Source organism: Anthonomus grandis, chromosome 1, assembly GCF_022605725.1.
Source record: "Anthonomus grandis grandis chromosome 1, icAntGran1.3, whole genome shotgun sequence".
Lineage (NCBI taxonomy): Eukaryota > Metazoa > Arthropoda > Insecta > Coleoptera > Curculionidae > Anthonomus > Anthonomus grandis.
Window position 1 is genome coordinate 14,480,974 of NC_065546.1, and position 25,193 is coordinate 14,506,166.

The 25,193-nt window shown below is 33.1% G+C and overlaps 1 protein-coding gene and 1 long non-coding RNA gene across 2 annotated transcripts in view; one reads left to right on the plus strand and one right to left on the minus strand.

Moving 5' to 3' along the window:
• The first annotated feature begins 298 nt into the window (after positions 1 to 298).
• Positions 299 to 739, plus strand: LOC126737684 (uncharacterized). The gene is made up of 2 exons (XR_007661080.1): positions 299 to 396; positions 462 to 739. It is a non-coding gene; the product is annotated as an uncharacterized LOC126737684 (long non-coding RNA).
• Positions 740 to 6,071: 5,332 nt separating this feature from the next.
• Positions 6,072 to 25,193, minus strand: part of LOC126737573 (coiled-coil domain-containing protein 96) — a 33,145-nt gene continuing 14,023 nt past the window's right edge. The window contains exons 8-9 of the mRNA XM_050442518.1: positions 24,830 to 25,171; positions 6,072 to 6,820 (exon numbers count right to left, since the gene is read on the minus strand). Coding sequence (XP_050298475.1) covers positions 6,116 to 6,820; positions 24,830 to 25,171 — 1,047 coding nt within the window. The 3' untranslated portion in view covers positions 6,072 to 6,115. The remainder of the gene's footprint in view (positions 6,821 to 24,829; positions 25,172 to 25,193) is intronic.

The following is a 25,193-nucleotide window of genomic DNA, read 5'->3' on the forward strand; positions in this document are numbered from 1 at the left end:
ATAGTAGTCCTTTTGACTTAACTGACGGCGATGTCCTGGTGAATCAACAGAAAGACGTAGTAGTAGAAGTTATTGAAAATATTGGTAATATTACTATTTTATTTCCGTAATTCGTTTTAGTATCTATTGTTTTTTCAGAAACTTCAGATCCACAATCAAATATTAAGGAAACAGTCATATATGATTGTTGTCTTTTAGATTTAACCGAATAGAATAACGTAGTAGAAGTTATTAGAAATATAGGTATATGTTATTACTATTTTATTCCAGCAAGTCGTTTGACGGTCTATTGATTTTTTATAGAAACTTTATATCCAGGATCAAATGAGAAATCAGATTTATAGGAAATGAGGAATCAACATAACCCAGTAGTGGCAGAAGTTATGCATAATAAAGGTATATGTTATTATGTCATTTTGTCAGTTATTTTTATAAGTATTTATTTGCTAATCACTTTCCAGAAACTTCATACTCACAATTAGATGCTGACATGAACATGAATATGATTATTACAAATAATGAAATAAACTCATCAGAACTATCAGAAGGTGATAATCGTGAAAAGTGCAATTAATTGTGCAACGTAAAATTGCCTCTCAAAATGAAAAGAAGAGGCCATCCTAGGGGCATTGGTACCACCATTGTGGGTCTGAGGAAGAAACGTGGAAAGTGACAAAAAAGTATTAAGTTTGTAATTATTGTTTTTATTACTTTCATGTTAAATAAATAATAATTTTTACATTATTACGTATTAATCATTTTTTAATAGTTTTTTACTCAATAAAAATTGATATTTCCTATAAACTTTTTATAAGCAAGTATCTTTCGTTCTGTTTGTTTTTTTTTTGTTATGTTTCGAGTGCAGTCGGTAGACTATACACTTCCTTTCAATATTGCAGTTAGAGCTGAAAAAAGGGCTTTTCTTAAGCATACTTTTGAAAAACATCCAAAAAATGTTTGGCGAACATTAAATTTCTTAATCTAACTTTCTTAGACTTAATTCGAAATTTCTGCCAATTAATGTAGTGATATCCTTATTTGTTTAGTTCCACAAACCTCAAAGGCTAATACAATGATAATTATTACAACAAAATATTTTATGACAATGATTCACTTAATTTTATTCCTACATCTTCCGAGGAGGTGAAAATACATATTTACAGTTTAAAATTGGGTTTTATTGGATGTCATAGTATTTCTTTAAAAATATTGATGCTTATAGCATCTGAACTAATCGGTCATATAACTTTTATTATTATCTATTGTCTTACTATAGGAACAATCCCTGATTATTGGAAAATGGCACATGTGGTTCCAATTTCAGAATTGTCTAACTCTTCCAAACCAAATGATTTTCGCCCTATTACTATAAGATTTTTGAAAATATTTAAAAAAATTGTGGCAAAACAACTAACGTTTTATGTTGATAAAGATAAGATTTTTCCCGTGAGCCAGTCTGGTTTTCGACAGGGTCGCAGCACTAAGACCTATAAATAAATTAGTAAATAAATAAAAAAACAAACATCAATATACACTAAAATGTATACAAAGTCAAAAGGTAAACAAATTAAGTATGAATAGGCGTACAATACAATATTTAAAAAAAGAAAAAAAAAAGAATATTTTATTTTAGTATTTTGTTTTAATTAAAAAGTCTGGGGAAAATTAAATTTAGGAATAAATAAAAAAAGTCGTTTACTACACACAAAGCTCTCTCTAGTAGGTACGATTTTATTGCTTTACGAAATAAGGGAAAGGAACGTATGGACTATTGGCTATATATTTCTAATGGCAGGTGATCTGCATTTTCTCGCATTATACACAATCGATTTTTTGACTACCTCTGAGTAAGGGGTCGGAAAACAAAGATCATGCTCTGCGTTCCTTAGTGAGTAACTGTGAAGTGGCTCTTCTGAAGTAGCCGAACGTGCTTACGGATTAAACAAATAGATTCAAATATGAATTAGGAAGGTTAAAATTTTAAATCTTTTAAAGAATTCCTGGCAGTGAGTTCTACTGTTTAGCTTAAGTAAGTAACGAACATCTATTTTATAAAGCTTGAAAATTTGCACAAATTGAGTACCGCAACAAGTACCCCAGAATGAAAGGGCATAATACACTGCTCTAGCAGTGGACAAATTAAGTTCCTTAGTAACTGATCTGAGCGCAAAACAGGCAGAGCTTATTTTTTTTGATGAAGCGTCAATATGCAAATCCCATTTTAAGAAGTTTTTTACAATAAGTCTTAGAAATCTACTGAATCAACGACGTCAATAGTGGAGTTATTTAATATAAAAGATTGCAACGTACTTTTATATGATAAAGCCTGAGTCTTAAAAATGTTAAGGCACATGACATTGGAATCGCACCAACATTTTATAGTCAATAAGTCAATAGAAACGATACTATCAAGTGTTGGGTTTTCCCGATTGCTTCAAGTGAAACTGGTATCGTCCGCGAAACAAATTTTCCCGCTAATATTCAGGTTAGCAATGTCATTGATAAATAGCAGAAACAAAATAGAGCCTAAAACAGTAGTGGCAGAAGTTATGCATAATAAAGGTATATGTTATTATGTCATTTTGTCAGTTATTTTTATAAGTATTTATTTACTAATCACTTTCCAGAAACTTCATACTCACAATTAGATGCTGACATGAACATGAATATGATTATTACAAATAATGAAATAAACTCATCAGAACTATCAGAAGGTGATAATCTTGAAAAGTGCAATTAATTGTGCAACGTAAAATTGCCTCTCAAAATGAAAAGAAGAGGCCATCCTAGGGGCATTGGTACCACCATTGTGGGTCTAAGGAAGAAACGTGGAAAGTGACAAAAAAGTATTAAGTTTGTAATTATTGCTTTTATTACTTTCATGTTAAATAAATAATAATTTTTACATTATTACGTATTAATCATTTTTTAATAGTTTTTTACTCAATAAAAATTGATATTTCCTATAAACTTTTTATAAGCAAGTATCTTTCGTTCTGTTTGTTTTTTTTTTGTTATGTTTTGAGTGTGGTCGGTAGAATAATAGTTTTGTATATTCTGCCGACCAAGCGGTCGGTGGACTAGCGGAATACACTAAACAGCCGAACGGTCGGCAGACTATACACTTCCTTTTAATATCTTAGAGCTGAAAAAAGGGCTTTTCTTAAGCATACTTTTGAAAAACATCCAAAAAATGTTTGGCGAACATTAGATTTCTTAATCTAACTTTCTTAGACTTAATTCGATATTTCAGCTAATTAATGTAGGGATATCCTTATTTGTTTAGTTCCACAAACCTCAAAGGCTAATACAATGATAATTATTACAACAAAATATTTTATGACAATGATTCACTTAATTTTATTCCTACATCTTACGAGGAGGTGAAAATACATATTTATAGTTTAAAATCGGGTTTTATTGGATGCCATAGTATTTCTTTAAAAATATTGATGCTTATAGCATCTGAACTAATCGGTCATATAACTTTTATTATTAACTATTGTCTTACTATAGGAACAATCCCTGATTATTGGAAAATGGCACATGTGGTTCCAATTTCAGAATTGTCTAACTCTTCCAAACCAAATGATTTTCGCCCTATTACTATAAGATTTTTGAAAATATTTAAAAAAATTGTGGCAAAACAACTAACGTTTTATGTTAATAAAGATAAGATTTTTCCCGTGAGCCAGTCTGGTTTTCGACAGGGTCGCAGCACTAAGACCTATAAATAAATTAGTAAATAAATAAAAAAACAAACATCAATATACACTAAAATGTATACAAAGTCAAAAGGTAAACAAATTAAGTATGAATAGGCGTACAATACAATATTTAAAAAAAAAAAAAAAAAAAAAAAAAAAGAAGATTTTATTTTAGTATTTTGTTTTAATTAAAAAGTCTGGGGAAAATTAAATTTAGGAATAAATAAAAAAAGTCGTTGACTGCATACAAGGCTCTTTGCAGTAGGTACGATTTTATTGCTTTACGAAATAAGGAAAAGGAACGTATGGACTTTATTTCTAATGGCAGCTGATTCTGCATTTTTTTCGCATTATACAGGATAGATTTTTTCACTAGCTCTCCTTGGTAAGTAACTGTGAAGTGGCCTTTCTGAAGTAGCCGAACGTGCTTACGGACCAAACAAATAGATTCAAATATGAATTAGGAAAGAAGGGTTAAAATTTTAAATCTTTTAAAGAATTCCTGGCAGTGAGTTCTACTGTTTAGTTCAAGTAAGTAACGAACATCTATTTTATAAAGCTTGAAAATACGCTCAAATTGAGTACTGCAACACGTACCCCAGAATGGTGGGGCATAACAAAGATGCGACTCAAAAAGGGCATAATACACTGCTCTAGCAGTGGACAAATTAAGTTCCTTAGAAACTGATCTGAGCGCAAAACAGGCAGAGCTTAATATTTTTGCTAAAGCGTCGATATCAAATCCCATTTTAAGAAGTTTTCCACAATAAGTCTCACAATCCTACTGAATCAACGTTAATAGTGGAGTTATTTAGTATAAAAGATTGCAACGTAGTTTTATATGATAAAGCCTGAGTCTTAGAAATGTTAAGGCATAAGAGATTGGACTTGCACCAACACTTTATAGTCAATAAGTCAATAGAAACGATACTATCAAGTGTTGGGTTTTCCCAATTGCTTCAAGTGAAACTGGTATCGTCCGCGAAGAGACAAATTTTCCCGCTAATATTCAGGTTAGCAATGTCGTTGATAAACAGCAGAAACAAAATAGAGCCTAAAACAGATCCCTGAGGTACTCCACATTCAATTGGCTTGCAACAAGGCGTCGACGAATCAACTCTTACAAGCTGGCTTCTGTTATTAAAATACGACTTAAGCCATTCAAGAGGCGTATTTTTCATCTTTAAATCCGTAATACTGTAGCTTGTTAATTAGAATGTTGTGATTCACACAATTAAATATTTTTAAAAAATCACAAAAGATTGTTGCTGTTGAATTATGGTTGTTCAGGCTGGAGTACACATTATTAAAAATAAAAAAAACGTAGCATCATTTGCGCATTTGTTATTCAAAAATCCAAACTGATCGGGAGTGAGAATTTTATATTTGGACAGAAGCGATAGAAGCTTTTTTTTTAACTAATCGTTCAATGATTTTCGATTAGTTAAAAAAAATCGAAATTTTTGCGCGAGGAGAAGTGCAATTGGGCGGTAGTTCGAAGCTTCTTTTTTATCTCTTCTTTTATGCAAGGGAATATTTATCGCAGTCTTGAGACAGTTTGGAAAAACTTCATTTTGGAATGACAGGCTAATAAGAGTAGTAAGATGATTTGAAATCTGATGATTGATGAAGTGCATTCCGGCAGGTTTGCAAATATTTATAGTATTAGTTTATTAGTTTATGATAAAGATTTGTTTTAAATGTCTTTAATTGTACTGCTAAGCTCTGCTGTAACCACGGGTGTGAAGAACAGACTATGCAAGTTTACATTAGAAATAGAAAGATATGACATAGGATCATTTGACGGATACTCGTTAAATTTTTATCTTCATTTACAAAGTAATCGTTTAGACTGTTCGGTGGAATAGAGATGTTGCTAGATGTAAGAGACTTATTTCTTAAATTATTTACAATCGACCACGTTTCTTTAGCAAGGTTACCGGAGTTAGCCAACGTCCTATTATATAAATGTCCTTGGCGGCGTTTATTATCTCTATTTATTTTATTGACTAAGAGTTTCAGTGTTAAATGGAAATGAATGGAATTTCCATTTTAAAATTGAATGGAATTTTCCGTGATAAAACTTTTTACATACATAACACTCAATTACTGATTTTACATCATCAAACCCCAATTTGCACATAAAGCAATTAAAAACACCGTCGCTCTCCAACTTGGACAACATGGAGGGACCAATCTTACCTACGAATACCAATAATTTATATTTTTTTATTTATTACAAATATTATAACCTTTCCGTTCCGAAACTAATGAGCAAGATTTAAAAAAAAAAATTATAATGATTTTCATGTAAGATTTCCTATTTATTCACTTGGAACCAGAAGTAAAAAAATACACCATAAAATTGTTAAAATTCTAATTTATTGAAATCCCTAATTAAAAATCTGCTAATGTCTTCTTCTGGTCTTCAACTTACTTAAAGATTTTATATTAACCAACTCATTAAAAACGCATTGTTTGATTTCTGGCATATATAATGTAGGCCTGCGCTTGTAGATTTGCATTGATGACCCAGCTGAATCTGCTACATTTGCTTTTCCTAAGTTTTCTGGTTGCCTTAACAAACGCTTAGATTTGCTTTTTAATTGCATTTTTGTTCTCTCAATATTTTTTCGTATATTTCTTATATGACGAGTTTTTGTTTTGGAGTCCTTTTGCAGCAAAACCAATTCATTTTCTAATATTTTTAGAGTATTTAGGGATTTCTCCATGTCTTTCAGCAAATCCGGTTTTGAAAGTAAACCAGATTCTTCAATAACTTTTCTCGTCATATTCCTGTATCTATCCCTATGATATTTTAAAAAGGCCAAGTCTTCGCGTAGAATCTTTGATGTTTCATCGACATCTTGAAATTGGTCCTTAAGATCAAATAAGTCAGATTCAAATGCTGAAGTTTTTTCTCTTAAATGGGCTAGAATTTGAATAACGTTTTGACATTTGACACGTAGTCTTGCCAGTTCTTCTTCCCTTTCTTCGATTTTGTCGGCATGTGCTCTATTTTCTGCTTTCAATTGTTCAAAATCCGAGAGCCGCTTATTTGCATCTAGTGTGTCAAGGCGATCCATTGCGTCTAATTTTTCTTGAACCATTTCCTAAAAATTATACGAATAGTTAGTTATTTTAAAGTCTTACTAAATAAACTAACTTTTGCATTACTTGTAATATTTGTTTTGCTTTGCCAAAAGAAAATGCTAATTTCGTCATAATAATTATATAAAATTTTTGATTTTTAGTTTCATAAAAATATTAAGTGTAAATAACTAATCTGCTACAAAAACAGGATTTTCTTATGCATTCATATTAAATTTGACCTTGTTTAGAAGCTTTTTGTTCTCCAAACCAACTGCGAAGAAAATTTAGTAGTGCGATTTTTCAAAAGTTTTGTGAACTTTCAACGAAACTCGACTGAAATCAATAATTAATTTATACAACCAAGGAAAGCTTGCAAATTAATGAATAAAAATATGTTTTTTAAAACTTGTTGAAATTGAATCGAGTTCAGCACATATATTTATAATATATGTACTTCTTAAACGGGCCTGCACTTTGGGTAAAAGGGCGCCTGAAGAATAATGCGCAAATTAAGTGGTCCCTCTTTTAAAGTTTCTGCAATGGTCATTTAAATTAAAACCTCTAATCTTATCCAATTTATGTATAGCCTGTTAACTTTTCCACCTTCATTACTGATTTTTTTACTTTAATAATGTCAACGTTTTCGTCAAGATAAATTCTTTCCGCTTATCATGTTTATGATTCCATGACAATTGGAGAAATAGTAATGTCTGAACCCTGACTAAAATTTAGTAGTAATTTAGTTTTATATTTCGGTTTTGACCTATATAAACTAACCTAATATAATTTTACAAACCATTCTATACACAAAAAAATCAAAAGGAATGCTATAAAAACTCCCGCTAGCATTCCTTTTTATCTGGTTGCGATAAATTATTTTTACTATTAAGGTCACGTTCTAAGCTACAAACGGTAAAACTCTCTTAAAAAATCTTTTCTAATGACTAATCACTCGTATTTTTACTAATATTTACAGCAAACAATTTAATTGTTTATAATTTTATAAGTAGTAATAAATGTGAGGGAGCTAGAGCTTATCTTAAAAGTATTTTTAAAAGCCTTTTTTCCAAATCCGAAATCTCCCACCGCTACGCCTCCACTCCCAATGTACGGTTTTCACTGAGTCAGCCAGTTCTCTTAATAAACACTTGTACGCTGACCTAGTCAAGATCTTTCCATTAGAGTGTCGCAGCTCCAAATGTTATTTATTTCACTAGACTTCACCTATCGCGAATTTCTAATATGTGGTATGAAAAATGTCTCTTATACCAAAGAGGGGTAGATTCCTGTATAGGCAGTAAATAGCACAGTTAGAATTTTTCTTTAAAAAGTCTTTTATTCCTTGTCGTCTTGCTTTAGAGCCGTCATTTTTTTTTATGGTAAACACAAGCACAAGAGGAAAGTCCTATGTCACTCTTGGAGTGGTGCTTGCGCGAAGATATTTGTGGGCATTTATCTTGAATTGCTGTAGGTTGGATGCGTCGGGAAATATGTGAGGTGGAAGCCCGTTCCACAAAGAAGATGTTCTCCAGATGAATGAGTCCCGATACAACGACGTCCTTGGGGTAGGCAGGTGGACTCGATGTTGATGAGCAGCAACTGCTAGACGCGTCCTTCTTGATGGATCAGTCATGGGTGGAATCAGGCCTACCAGCTCAGAGGAGCTATTACCGTGATAATAACGGTAGAATAAACAGAGATCAGCCACCTTTCTCCTGTGCTCCAGACTATCCAGACTCTTTGTCAGTTCTGGTTTATCGATAAGACGAATAGCTCTCTTCTGTATAAAATCCAGCAGGTTTAAACTATGCATGGGTGCAGAGCTCCAGACATGCGAGCAATACTAGAGGGAAGGGCGTATTTGAGCCTTATAAAGAGTCAGCAGCTGTTCTGGTGTATACAGTTTTTTCGTTTTGAAAAGCACTCCGAGTTTTTTGAAAGCCGCCCTGGCGACCTCGGCAACGTGGTCATGCCAGAACACACTGTTGGTGACCTCGACTCCTAGAAGATGTAAAGATGATTTCATTGGCAATGTTTTCCCTGCCATAACCAGCTCCGGGCCACCAAGGTTAGTCTTCATCGAAAATACTGCAGCCTGTGTTTTTTTAGCGTTAAAATTTACCAGATTGTTACCGCCCCACTTCAAGATTTCTCTAGTATCGTTGTTGGTGGAAGCTACTTGTTGCTGCCTAAGATTCTGAGAACTTGCGGCTGTCATTGGTTTGGCGGACTTAAATGTGGAAATAAGTGTGCTATCGTCTGCAAAGCTGTAGATTGGATTGACAGTAGTTCCTAGCAAATCGTTGATATATATCAAGAAATGGGTGGGGGATAGATTGCATCCTTGAGAGACTCCAGCGTTAATGTTAAATTTGTCGGAGAGGTATCCATCGACGGCTACTTGGATTGTTCGTTGTTTAAGAAAACTTTTGATCCAATTCAATAATGTGTTTTGTATGCCGATTAAGGAGAGCTTGGTTAGTAGTCCCTCATGCCACACTCTGTCAAATGCCTTGGAAATGTCAAGAGCGACTGAGCGGGACTCGCCGTGCTTCTCCATGGCCCCCGTCCACAAGTGTGTGACGTAATCCAGAAGATCGCCGGTGGATCTAAGCTTTCGGAAGCCGTATTGATGATCGCTGATTAATCCAGATATCTTAACAGTTGTTGGTTGACTGCTTTCTCCATAATCTTCGATATTACTGGAACTAGTGCAATCGGGCGGTAATTGGAGGGCATCGTCTTTTTACCCTTTTTAGGTACAGCTTGCACTCGAGCAGTTTTCCAGCTTGTTGGAAATTGGCCCTGCTTATACGATGCCGTGAACAGTCTACATAAGGGAGGAGTCAATTCGTCTGCACAAAGTTTTAGTATTAGGGCTGGAATTCCATCGGGTCCAGAAGCTTTGTTGGTGTCTACGCTTTTAAGAATTTTATTTATAATTCGTTGGGGAAACGAAATTTCTCCCATCGGTGAATTCCCCTTGGCAAATATGGCGGTGTTTTGCCTTGCGAGTGCAGAGTAGAATTGCACGCGAAGAGTTTACCCAGTAAATTGGCTTTTTCCCTTGCTGTTACCGCGATAGAACTATCATGCTGTTAGGAGTGACAAGGCCGACTTAGCAAATCCTTGACTAACGGCTTTCGATACCGACCAGAAAGATCCTGTTCCATTTGGGCAGTTAAGCAGTTTGTTTTTGATTCTGTTGTTGTGACTCTCTTTGCATTCATCAATAATTCGCTTGCAGCTATTTGTGGAGGCTAAAAAGTTCCTCCGATTTTCGATGGAAGGATGTTGATGCCATTTGCGATATGCTGCGTTTTTAGTGTTTACTGCCTTTTTGCAATTCAGGTTGAACCATTGCTTGTTGTTTGATCCGCATTTAGTAGAAAAAGGGATATAAGCTTCCGATCCTGCCAAGATTGTTTCTGTAATTTGGTTTGCACATTCTGAGATATTATTGGTTCTAAAGCAGACTTCTTTCCAAGGGAATGAGCGATAAAATTCCCGAAGATGGTTCCACTCTGCTAATTTATAGTGCCATACCTTCCGCGGCATCGGAGGATCCTGCGTTTTAACCGCCAACTGGCAAGAGACTGTTATCAATTTGTGGTCCGATGTTCCTAGGGAGGCATGTACTGATACAGTGTACGAGTCAGGGTCTGAAGCCAGGACCAGATCTAGGAGACTCGCGAACTCGCCGTCTCCATTAGGGATTCTGGTAGGTTCCTCCACAAGCTGCGTAAGCCCGCATATGGTGGCAAATAGCTCAGCTTCTCGTCCTTCATCGTCGTTCTTGTTGCAGAAGCGCAGCCAGTTGATATTGTGAACGTTAAAATCACCCATGACGATAATTTCTGCGCTTGGGTAGTTAATTTGCAGATGGTTAATGAAATCAACCAGGTTCAAAAAGAGCCGTCTATATTGGGTATCGCTTGGTGGTTTGTAGATACAGCAGACAAATTTCGTGGCACCACTGGCTATTATTTTGAACCACATGACGTCGAAGTCCGCAGGTTCAAGCGTTTCCTCCCGCTGGCAACTCAAATCGTTCTTGACAAATACTGCCAATCCAAAGTTTAGTCGAAATCGGGTGTGTAGATCGTATCCAGGATAAATGAGATCGTATCCAGGACAATTTGTTGTTGAAGGTTTCACCTTGGTCTCTGCCAATGCCAGAATGTGAGGCTTATTTGATTGCAGGTGTTGGTGTACTGCATTAATATTGGTGTTTAGGCCTCTGATGTTGCAGAAATTGATTTTTAGGTTTTTAGATCCGCCTGATGGACCCTCCCGACCAGCCTTCGCTCGGAGATCCGAATGGGAGGCGAGCTTACCTCCGGAAAGTTTTGGTCGTGAGGGCGCCATAATGCATCTATTAGCTTCTCCTTAACTTCTCTACATCCTTCTGCCTTTCTCCAATTCTTCCCTGATTTTTCCCAGGTTCAATTATTAAGCTTTCAGAAAATTTGTTTTTTACTGAGGTCGAGAACCTTGTCTTGCTAGTTCATCAACTTATTCATTGCCCTAATTACCCCTTTGTCGTGGGACCCACATCAGTCTTACTTCCCTAAATGCTGCCCTTCTTTCTAATGCTTTTCTCTACTCCTGGAGCTAGCCTTCCGTAGTAAAACTGTAACCACGTTTTGATCGGCTGAAATATCTTCTGACTTCCGTATATATTTAATTTTTATCAAAAGCCAAATTATCTACTGTGTATCTGTCTACTGTACCATTTATTGGCTTTACAGTAAAGACGTACTATGGCATTTAGTTTACTGAAACTTTTAAGAGAATCCTATGATTAGAAACGTATTTTTTCCAGAAAAATGACTTTTAGAGTTTTTTCTAACCCCTCCAAATTTGTAGCATGAAAAAAGTTCTACTACTGTGCGCTAAGCACTGACTTTATTTTACGCACGCCTTATTCATATTAATTTGACATTTTTAATAATATTTATTATGTTATCAGAAATATATAATTTTAGTGTAGAAGAGAGAATTTTATACAGTAATGATCCATATATCGAGAACCATCCAGCAAGACTCTAAATGTGAAAATTCTAATTTTTATAGGGATATCATATTTGTGAATCAATTCCATCCTTAGAACATTAAAAGACTAGAATTAGTAAACAACAACTTCGTTCGAGTTCAACATGTGCACAGTAGCAAGGGGGGTGTTTTGTTTACAAACATATTCATCTATCCTCTGTTGTCAAGTTTACACACATTTTTAAAAGAGGGAATTTTCAGCTATATATCAACTCATATAATAATGTTAATTTAGCTTTTGATTAGTTTAAAAGAAAAGTAAAAATAAATATATCTTATTCTAAGCGCAAAAATAAAATTTTCAAAGCAAAAAAAAAAATTATTAACACTCCTATGTCTAAAACCGCTTCTAAAAAATTTGGAATGATAATACCACAACTAAAAACTGATATCATCCTGTCATGGGTGTTTACATGTGGTATTCGTGAAGTTCTATATTTTTTCTTTAGTTTTGATTGAAAAAGGAAAAAGCTGTTCCTATTGAGTGTTTTTGTGAGCTATTAAGATGGTAAAAACTTGTACCGTTAATGCCGCACCATACAAAAAAAAACTTTAAGGCGATCTTTTTATAAGTAAATACCGATTATGTCATAACATCATAATACTGTCAGCATAAACGTAGAATAATAAAAACCTATTAAGAAACATTTAATGTCCATTATTGGAGCGACGTAAATCTCCATATATTTCGTAAAACACACACAATATCCAGAAAAATAAATGTATGGGCTGGCATAGTAGGGAATCATATTATTGGTCCACTCTTTTTAGACCACTTGAACATTATTTACTTGAACATGTTGGAAAATGCAGTAGAACCACCTAGCCTTGAGCTTAGTGTTGGAAACAGTTTTTCAACAAGATGAAGCAACGCTTCATTTTAGCAAAAATGTTAAAGCATATTTGAGTAATACTCACCAAGCCAGTCAGGTCGCCTGATCTTACACCTCTGGACTTTTTTTATGGAACTACTTGAAATAAAAAGTCTACGTTACCTGGCCAGATCTATCTTCGATCTACGTCAAAGAATAATTGATGCATATCGCAATATTGATGTTCTTACTTTTCAAATATACGTGAAGAGTTCTCCAGTAGATTATTTTACTGTCTTGTATTAATAGTGCACATTTTCAACATTTTTTTAAAAATAATGATTCGAAATAGTTTCATGTCTGTGTTACCTGAAGTTTAATTGTTTTAAATGGAAATAAAAATGCGAAAAACAAGATTTTGAAAACCTGCCATTTTTCTATGAGTACGATGTCCCGCATAACTCTCCTTTCTATTTAATCTATATAACTAAATAATATTTTTTTAAATGGCGTGCCGCCGCCATTTCAAAAAGAGCAAGAAACCAAAAAGTAGTATTTAGGTTGCTACTTAATGATCTGTGTAAAATTTCAAATTTTTATATTCAAAAAATAAGAGGGGAGGAGACAATGAAGAGCCGCATTTAAATCATTGAAATCTACCAACGATATGATAATATTACTCAATGGATAATAATTCACCAAAAATAAGTGATAATCAACAAAATACTATATACTATTCAGCAGTCATTTTCTTCTTAGATGTATAGAAATAGTCGATCTGCCATCATTAAATTTATACCATAAAATATGAAGTTAAATAATAATTAGTTATTCAGTACTTGCTAGAGTTTGAGATATTAAAATTACCTTATAAGAACAGATTTTATTAAGAAAAAGCAACAATTAAATTAGTTGCTGGAGTCAATGATAATGACTGTAAGATTATTGATTTTTCTTTTTGCCGCCTGACTTTGCAAAGTCAAGCACAAAGCGGCAAACATTACACATCAGCAGACATCGATCGATCATGATGTAATACCGGCGCAAGGCAAGCTGCATATAGTTGCCAGCTTCAAGCTGTCAGATTTGAATCTACCAACGTTTCACGGTAAATATGAAAATTGGTACAGTATTAAGGATGTTTTTAAATCTGTAGTAGATAGTAGAGAAGATGTAATTGAAATAAATAAACTTTTGATAATAAAATCATCCTTAAAATATAATGCAGCTATATTAATCGAATCGTTAGAATTAGTAGAAAGTAATTATACCATAGCCTGGGATATTTTAGATCAAAGGTATGACCATTAAAGGGTAATAATAAATACATTCGTGAATGCTATTTTATTTAACCTTTCCTCTGTGTACCGTGAATCCTCAGTTCATTTAGGAAAATTATTAGATAGTGTCCATCAACATTTATCAGCTCTTAAAAAATTAGAAATACCCATAGAGTATTGGGATACCTTACTCATACCTATTATTTGGCAAAAAATTGACGATCGCACAAAAAAAGAGTGGGAAAGTAAACAAATAGATTTAATTAAAATGCCCACTTTAGAAGAATTACAAGGATTTTTAACTAAAAAAAGTTTTACCATGGAAGCAGTATCATGTATCGATCAAGCTAAAAAATATTCACAATCTCATATAAATAATTTAAACGCTTAAAAATCAAATTTTCAAAATCAGTACCAAAAACGAGTTTCTTGTTCAATCACACAACCCAAATATGCAAATAATAACGCGCAACAAAATCAAATTTTTTTATGTTTTTTAGAATGCAATCAAAGCCATTTTTTTACATCAATGTTCTGCATTTTTAAATATGTCTTTAAGCCAAAAATATAACGAAATAAATAAAAAAAAGCTTTGCAATAATTGCTTGAGACCCGGTCATTTAAAAGTAAACTGTTTCCAAGAGTCTGCAAAAAATGTAATATGAAACATAATTTAACCTCACACATAAATAATTACCAAAAGCATTCCCAAAATTTACCCAGAAATAATATTAATATTCATAAAAATAATTTTCCTTAAAATCAAGTAAATTCCTATCGAAGCAATGCAACTGGCAACAGTGCGCTCGTACCAGGCGCGACCAATACAAACCGTTCCCCGCTTTGACTATTTAAGTAAAGTCCGTTTCAGAGATCTATTAGAATCTTTGATGTGTCGCAGATGCCGCACTAGCTAGTTCATGCGCCTATGTCATTGTGTGCTGTGCACTGTGCACTCACACACTTCTCACCTCTTTTTAGCCAGTGATTGTGTATCTCTCTCTATCTCATTGATTTTGAGGATTACGGGGCCGTACCGAAATAAATTTTTGGGTTGTTTTTGTATTACTTTCGTCGTGTTTTTAAAGAGATCGTTAAGGATGTCTATCGCCTTTAAAATAGTTGTTGGCTGGGTCTATCACCTTTAATAGTTCGGAGAGGGGTCATGTGAGATTATTATTATTTGATGGGTTTTGCCGGTTTTGCATTTTATACGTTTATGAAAGTAAAGAATTTAGAATTTGGCCTAAATGTCTATAACAATCTCAGGAATGATCCTCCAAAAATTATAGTACTTTGCAAAAAACAGCGTTTTTATCAGGGGTTCCCTACAGTACAATATGCTATTTTGTAAAAAAGCGATTAAAGACAGAAAAAAAAGGAAAGATGCAGGATAATCAAAGGGTTTTGACATGGATATTGCCAAATTGCTAAGGGATGGTGTGTATTCTAAATATAAAAACAATATCGTTTTGATCATAAGGACACCTTACCAGCAAGGGACAAACATTTTTTAGTCTCAACCTTACGGAGATACCTGATAAAACTTGGATTTAAGTTTAAAATGGTTAACAAAAGGGCTGTTGTAATGAAAAGTACTCCAATTATCAGGTGGCGTATAGATTATTTGTAGAAAATGAAAAAAATTTCGGAGGAAGAAAGATCCATATATTACTTAGCCGAAACAGGGTATGATAAATTTATAATTAATATGAGAAAAAAGTCCCTTTGTTGCCATAATAAGAAAACCATATTTTGACTAATTAAACAAGTTACAGTTTTGTTTTTTTCAGCTTATTGCCTTGTTTGTCCTTCAATGACACAACAAAGTCTACCTCTTCCTCCATTCTCTGGAAAAAAAAACGTTTTTTGCTATGGTAAGAAAAACACTGTTTTTATTAAGAACACAAGTTTAACATTTTGTTTTTTACAGCTTACTGCCTCTGTTGTGCTTCAGCGAAACAATAAAGACTGCTTCTTACTCCATTCTCTAGGAAAAAAGTCGCTTTATTGCGATGGTAAGAAAACCCTATTTTTATAAATTGAACAAGTTAAAAATGTTTATTTTTTCAGCTTACTGCCCCTGTTGTCCTTCAGCGACATAATAAAGTCTGCCTTTTCCTCCATTCTCTAGGAAAAAAACCCTTTTTTGCTATGGTAAGAAAGACACTGTTTTTATTAAGAAAACAAGTTTAAAATTTTGTTTTTTAAAAACACATATAAAACCAGTTTAACCCTTTCCGGCCGAGTGACTCAAATTGGAATATATTCCTTAAAAGTCACAGCAGAAATCTGTAAATCAAAAGAATTTAAAATCTCAGGTAGTATATTATAGTCTATAGATCACAGATGGCGACACGCATAACAGATGGTGAAATATCAATTGACGTTTCGATTTTTAGGTTAGGTTTTAAAATTTACAGAATTGTGTGTGTTATTGTTCTTTTCCCGTGAATAAAATCAAGGTAAGTTTTTTATTTTTATGTGTTATATTAATAAAAATAACATTAATAGATCATTAGTGACAAAAAATTATGTTTTGATTGAAATCATAGTAAAAGTGTTATGAGCGTATAAAGAGAATATGAGCTTAAAATGTGACTCCAAATGGCATCTGTGGGCAGTTATGACCTGCAATTTTTATAATATTTTTAATTTCAGATGCCTGTCGGGCTTTCGAAAAAAGAAGAAGAACATTTGCTGTTATTGCTAGAAGGAGACGAGTCGAATTTAGAAGATTTAAATGACGTCGATGAGGACGATTTCGATGAAGAAACGTTCCTTCGGTTACAGCAGGAATATGATCCCAATCCATAATTTGCTGCAGAAGACCTGTTATCAAATTCTAACTGAGAAGTGGACACAGGCGATCTGATATCTGATGAAAACGAACATGAACCTAATACACAAATAGAACAAGACTTTGACCCTGAAGACGATTTACAACCTATTACGTTTCAGAACCAGAACCAAAAACCAACGCCTAATGTACAAATTCTTCCAAAATGGAAAAAAAGAGATTTGCTCCCGTGAATTCTAAATTTAACGTAATATTTACTAACGCAAAGGAAAATGATTTAACTCCACTGTCATATTTCAAGTTATTTTTTGATGATAATTTAATCCAGCATTTTACTGACCAGACAAATTTGTACTCTACTCAACAAACGGGCATATGTAGCAATACTACGTTCACCGAAATTTCTGAACTCCTTGGAATAAATATTATGTCTGGTATAAAAAGGTATAAAAATGTCTAGCTATCGAATGTATTGGGTACAGGAAACTCGTTATTCAACTATAGCTGATATTATGTCAAGAAATAGATTTGATAAGCTTTTTAAAATACGACCTGAAGAATACAATTCAATAGACGAAATCATGGTGCCATTCAAGGGGAGGAGTTCGCTCAAAGAGTTTATTTAGAATAAACCGCATAAATGGGGAATTAAAATATTTGCCAGAGCTGGAGCGAGCGGGATTATTTATGACTTTGAAATATACAGGGAAAAAGGGATCGTAAAATAGAGTAATCTAGGAATCATTGGTGACATTGTTATAAGACTTGTGGAGACATTACCCAAAGACTTAAAATATAAAGTTTTTATAGATAATTGGTTCATGTCATATAAACTATTATATGAACTTAAGAAGCTGGGAATATTTGCATGTGGAACCATAAGGATTGTAAGGCTACCTGAATGTTAATTAAAAAATGATGCTGAGTTGAAAAAGGAAGGACGTGGTTCGTTGGATTTTTGGACAGACGAAAGTGAACATATCTTTGTCGTCAAATGGTTTGACAATAAAGCAGTACACATCGTTTCTACATTGACAGGCTTGCTACCTATACAAAAAGTCATAAGATGTTCTCCATCAGAGAAGAAGTTTATCCATCTCCCTCAACCGCATGCAGTCGAAATATATAACAAATATATGGGCGGTGTTGATCTAAATGACATGCTCGTCTCCTTGTATCGAATCAAAATAGGTGTTAGACATTATTATTTACGACTAATTTACCATTTAATAGACATTTGCATCGTAAATGTATGGCTCTTGTACAGGAGGGACTGTTCAGCAAGGGGTATCAATAAGTTTAAATAACTGGTCACGTTCAGAACGGAAGTTGCACATGCAATGTTACACAAAATGCACCGTTACGTCGAAGAGGACATCTGATCCAGTTGAAAAATGAACAGCTTCCGCGTATAGGCGGCCTGTTGTACCCAGACCCATAGATGATGTAAGATTTGATGGATTTTCTCACTGGCCAGAACCCAAACAGAGATGTAAAAATTGCATCAAATCATACACCAGAATTTGCTGTATAAAATGCAAAATGCCCCTTTGTCAAATGACAAAAATTATTTTGTTAGATTTCATAATCGTTAGTTTTTAATGTTTAGTACCTTTACTACTTTTCCGATACAACTAAAATTAACTAAAATAAACAATTAAAAATTTACATTTGTATTATGTTTCGCCCACTGATTTCAAATGGAGTCATTATTTATTTCCCTAAAAAATGGAAAAGAAAAACATTTTTACCTTATTTTTTAGCCCATAATTATACAAAAAATAAAACAATTTTTTTTTTGCAAAAAATAATTTGGGCTTGAAAGAGTTAATTATTTTTTTTTACAGTTACTGCCACATTTACCCTATCCCAGAAAGGAAAGATTACTTTTTTCATAATTCATTGGAAGAAAAAAGGCTATTTTACATCTGACTTGTAATTATTTAAAAAAAATATTGTAATTTTATTATTATTAATTAAATTTAAAAATTATTTCTGCTACTCGTGTATACTTTTTAAATCTGTTTTAGTACCCATATGCTTCAGTGCGAGATGAAGTTGGAATCCATAGTGGCAATAGCTGAACAGAAACTGTTTCCTTTCTTAATGGAAGAAACTGCTAAAGAACAAATGCAAAAAAACAGAGTTTAGAAAATTGTATTACCTCTTTGAGCCAAATTCAAAAGAGTAGTTAAATTTATAAAAGTATTACGTCGCTGTAGTTTTAGTATCCAATATACTTAAAATGTAGTTTTTTGTATAAGATTTTTAGTTTCTAGTATAAGCATTTATTTTTGTTAATTTTAATCTAATCTCCCCTATTATGCACGATTACTAAATATGAGGAAAACAAATTAATAAATATTACATTCAGGATGTAAAGTATGTTTTTTTATAAGGAAAACTTGTGTCTTTTACACGCATAACATATAGAAAGCTAGATGATTTTTAATGTAAAAGTTTATTTTAAAAAATATACTGCCATTTTTCTGACTACATAATTACTTTTTATCAAAAGATGTCGGTACTAAATATTGAGATGGGGCCTTCATAAGTAAGTTATGATAATAATATATCTTAATCCGTATAAATTGAAAAAAAAATTAAATGACATTGAATGTGGCATCCAAAATAAACGTTAATAATAACCATTATAAATCTTTAATGCCTTAATTTACAGAATAAATGGGCCTAAGTAATTTGTACCACCTCTCATCACTTATTATAAACACCCTACTGATGGCGCTAAAAACTAAAGTTATAAAATTAAAATTTCTAGTTAAACTGATTTTACGTACTTAAATCTTATCTTTAAATTAAATATTATCTTGCTATCAACTATCCTGAATTTCTAGCTTTATAAAACTAAACCCAAAAATCTGAATAAAATTTTAAATACAAATAAATTTTAAGGCCGGACCTGTGCAACTTTTAAGGCTTGAGTTGCTGGGACTGAGGTGAGACGTCTAACAAAATAGTACGTGCACGTCTGAAGTCAAATTTTACGAATCAAATATATAAATTAAAAAAAAAATTGTTTAAAAGATTTATTTATTTAATGGACTGATTAAATATCGCTTAGAATATTACTTTATGACTCTTTTCACATAAAATTTTGCGATTTAAACGTGCATGCCATGTGCCAATAGAAGCAACACCAACATACGGACTATTCGCGGTACATCAAAGATTCTAATAGATCTCTGAACTGGACTTTACACATCACGCGTTGACGGAAGAAAATCAACATGGTAGCCAGCAGCCTACTATGTTCGCGAGCGATCAAAATAGTTGAAAATTTCAGACTACTATATGTTCGATAGACCGGAATACTTCAGAGTAACGCAAAATGATAAAAATTATGAAGAAAGAATGTTCACACATACCACTATTTGTACAAGTCAATGCTTGGTTTCAACAGTTAAAGTTTTACTTTTTAATAATAAAAATACCTGGGTAAAATATAATGCACTTTTGGATAGTGCTTCGCAATCAAATATAATAAGCCAAAGTCTTTTTACAAAACTGAATCTTCCGTATAAAAAAGTTAATATACCGTTATTGGAAGTAGGACAAATCGAGAGAAAAATCGTAGACAGGACAAAAACACGTATAAGATCAAGAAAATAATGATTTTCAACTAAGTTTACAGTTTTTAATAATTGAAAAGGTTACGGAAAATTTACCATTGATAGGATTTGAAAAAACAAGTAAAACAAATAAAATACCCAAAGACATAAAATTAAGCAAATGAAGAATTTAATATACCGAAAGACATAAATTTATTGATCGGGGCAGGAGTATTTTTTGACTTATTAAAAGAAGGTCGTATGAAGTTAGGAAACCAAGGACCGAATTTACAAAATGCCTATTTCGAATGGGTAATTACCGGAAATTTAAATTTTAGTTTAAACGCAAGCGTATCAAAAAAGCAAAAGAAAATTGCAAAATTCTTATTTAAAATTTTGGCAAATCGAAGAATTATATTCGGAACGTAGGTTATCAAAACACAAACGAAGATTATTTTAAAGAAAAAACTAAACGAGACGAACAAGGTGTTTTTACAGTAAAATGTCTTTTTAACCATAATTGCAAAAAAGAAATAGGGGACTCTAAAACATTGATGATTAAACTATTTAAAAGTTTGGAAACAAGGCTAATAAAAGACAGAGATTTAAAGGAACAATACGTAAAGTTTCTATGGGAATATGAGTTATTAGGACAAATGAAATTAGAAATGGATAATTGGATCGCAAGCAAATCATATTTTTTACCGCATACTGCCGTAATTCGGGATCAGGCAAGGACTACTAAATGCCATGTAGTATTGTAGCGAGTAACTCGGTTCAAACCAATTTATTTCCAACCCGTGTGAGTCATACCTACTATCCAACCACAAAAAAAAAATTACTAAGTCCAGACAAGCAAATTTTGTTTTAAAAGATTCAGAGATTTGGTGGCCGCCAGCTTTTAGACAGTGGAGAAAGGTATTGGGAGAAATTTTAATAAGAGCGCCACTTGATTTAAATATTTTACACCAAACCCTGATATATTATGATGGTAATATAAGCCCCCCTTAATCAAGAAAATGATGACCTATATTTATGCTTGTACCTAGATCCTAAAAGCTGAAAATAATTTGGGAAAAACTCAAATAACAATCCATAGGTCCACCAGATTGATATAATCATCCAAGAATTTACATAGTCACTTCCATTTATATAAAAAAAATTAAATTCCACTGAGATATTTAAATTTAGATAATTATTCAAAATGTAATACTGTAGCAATTTTAAATAAATAAAAAATTGATAAAAGAATTAAGAGTTACTTGAGGTATGCTTAAGGCGAGAAATTAATAAAAAAAAATAAATCCGCACTGAACTACTGTTCAAGGGGAAAATCCAAAACGTGATCACGTGTCGTTTACAAGAAGTATATGTTTGGAGCCTAATTCACAATACCTCACTGGCCCTAAAATACCTTTTACATTCTCTAGTCAAGTCACATTAATCTTAATAAAACTTTTAAATAGTAAGGTTCGAATTTAAAAGCATAATAATGGTATGTTGGTGCAATACAACCTGTTATCCAACAACCAACATTATGACTAAATAGGTTATTTGTAGCAAATAGCCGATCCCTTACAAGGTGATCCAGGCTCAATGTCAAAATCAATTATGTCGATGATCGACTCAAATGAAAACCCTTAGGTTAATATTAATAGACTTAGCAAGAACCCCTTAACGTTTTTGTTTTACATAAAAGAAAATAAACCCATAAAATTCAAATCAATAAATCAACCCCCAACCCTAAATCAAACCGTTCAATAAGAGAAAAATAAAATAAAATGTGCAAAAACTTGCGTGTCCTCTAATCTCTTGTGTATTTTGGCTAAGGTAGCTTAACTCGACAGCTCTGGAACCAGTCAGCTACAACCAGGGTAACGACCACATGGGCAAGTCGATTTTACGCAAGTTCCAATCCAAAATCGCAGAGCCACAGTACAATGCTCAGTCCAGGCTGTGTTGAGGCTCACTTTAGCCGGTTGCCAACAGTGTTCGGATGACCAGAAGAAACCAGAGAATAGAGGAGAGAATGAGAAAAAGGAGAGGCCTCTAAAATAGAGGACAAAAAAAATCAGTAAATTAAACACACAATTAATTCTATGGCAATTACCAACATGTTGCTACATACCTAAGGTAGTGAGCGAGGCCTAGAGTCTCGTTTTGTGATTAGAAAATTTCAAAATCCCATAAATGGTGTGGGAGCAGCCGACCAAATCCAAAAATATCAGGTCAATCCGAAATCCTCTCGGCTACAACTTCCCACTAGACGTTCATCAAATTAAACCCCAAAACTTGGGAGGAATATTTTTCCATTCAACCGAATTCCCGGCAAGATGAACTTAAATTTTCCTTAAAAGCACAAAATGTCGACTGTTCTTTCTGATAACGGGACGGCTACCGGCTGGACAAGGAAGTGACAACCGACCAGACAATGACAGGTGACACTGGCAGTGAACTTGTCACTCTCTCTCTTCGACACGATCTGATCCTGCCTCTTGGTGCAAACTACGCGGAGCCTCACTTTACCAAAATAAAAATTCCGCAATACTACAGCAAAATGATACTGCTCGGATACTAAAACATGGAACACTAACAACATTTTCCCAACGGGGCTACGAAATTCCAATTTTCCTCTTACGTCGCTCTGCCTGATTTATGACGCTCCGTCATCCGCCAAATGGAAACCAAACTTTAATGGGAAACAGCAACGCTGCCAAACCTCCACAACAACAAGTGTGTCAATAGTCATTACTGTCAATCGGCTAGCAGGGTTAGAAACGAGAAGTCAAGGAATGTTTATTTATCAAAACTTAACTTGAAGAACTGAATGGAAATATAGCAAGCAAAACTGGGGAGGCCAATTTCAAATCAATTAGGATATCTGGCCCAACATGATTCCTGATGATTAAAGATTCCTCCATGATTAAAGAAATGAATGTTTAGGTATTAAACAGAGTTACTTATGGAACATTGAGTGCACCCTTTCAGGCAACGCGATGTTTGAAAGAATTAGCGATTCAGAATAAAATAAATATTCAAACACGCCTAAAAAAAATGTTAGAAAATTCATTTTATATGGATGAATTTTTAACCAGCTTAGATTCAGAACTTTTATCTTATTTATTATATTTTGAATAACAGCGATAGTACTGATAAGAACTTATATTTCATGATCAAAAACAGCTTAAAACGTTACGTATTACTTGGGACGTGACCAATGACATTTTCAAATATACAACTAATATTAAGGTAACCGGAAATGAAATAAAAAAAACATACAATTTTATCAGTTATCGCGTAAATATTTGATCCTCTGGGTTTGGTGGGTCCGGCAATAATCAGAGCCAAGTTGATCATACAGCAACTGTGACATCTAAAAATTGATTGGGATGAAGACATTCCAGAAGAGTTTAGAAAAATTTGGGTAGAATTTATTAGGCAAATCGAACATCTTAAAGAAATAAAAATCGAAAGACATGTTTTGCTACCGAATGCCAAAATGAAAGACTTTTATGAATTCAGTGAATCAAAACCCCTCCAACACCTTATTCTATAATAAAAACTTTTCGAAAATATTAACGAAAAAAGCAAAAGAAAAACAGACGTATAAAGAACGCTATTTAAAATAACGACTCGCAAGCCGCTTTTGCCCAAATTAACTTCTATTCTTTCTCACGAAGCGCACCTCAGGTTTATTAGGCTTTGTTTACACTAATATCGTTTAGACTCACAATTTCTGCACACTACCTTAAGCTAAAGAATAGTTAACTCCATAAGATTTTGGGATATTCAACAATTGGGAATTAATAATTAATATAAATATATAAACAAATATTTAAGATCTACTTACCTGTAGATTTTTCTTCAAGATTTTCTTCAGTTTTTCACGAAAGACAGACTACTAAATTTTGACTATTTAAGTTAATAGCAATTAAAATGTAATTTTAGACCGATTATATAACAGATTACATTTTTAAAGAATAGGTTATTTAGAGAATTTATGAAAAAAGGGAAAATGTAAAATGCTGAGTCATAAAAAAAGTTCTGTTAAAATAATGACAAATTTAACAATTAACATGACTATCAATTACGACAATGTCAATGTCAATTTTTTCCAGTGTCGGTGGCGCCACCCTTTTAAGCCAGTGGAATTACTAGCTGTCAAATACCAAAATTAAAACGTCTGAAATGTGGTGGCAGTATTTGTTATCAATTCATATTTAATACTCTGTTATCGATATTCATAAAACTAACATACAAAATTAAAAAAAAAAATTACATCGTATTTCTTAGGGTTTGTGTGCATATTTTCACAACTGCCTAAGTAGTTTTATATTACTTAGTTAAGATTCCTGTTTTAGATTACGACAAAATTACTATTCTTAGGTTACTTTTTGTTATTTCTTTCTCAATACCGAAGTTTACCTTAACTTTTACCAATTTTTGTAATTTAGTATTGACTTAAAGCCCAATTATTCTTTGATAAAAAAGGTGATAAAATGTAGTTCGTTACCTTAAGCTTAATAAACTTTAATCTCATTAGATAAACCTGTTCTGTCTGGTTCGCTTGTCGTCTAATAAATCTTTCCACCAATTTGTCTGGTATCTGATTTCCAGTTTTTGAATATATAAGTCCGTGCCCAATATTTGATTCTCTTGTCTGCATATTTTTAAACATTTTACTTAGATCAGTATATTTCTTATCTCTTTTTGTTTTAAGGATATCGAGTTCTTGTGTTAAAGCATCGCGTTGTTCCTCATTTATTTTTATCAATTCACCGTAGGCATCTAGCTTCTTACCATATTTAAGTGTTTGGTCAAGGGGAGGCTCTACATCTTTTAAAAAATGCTGAACCTAATAAAAATAATTTTTAAAA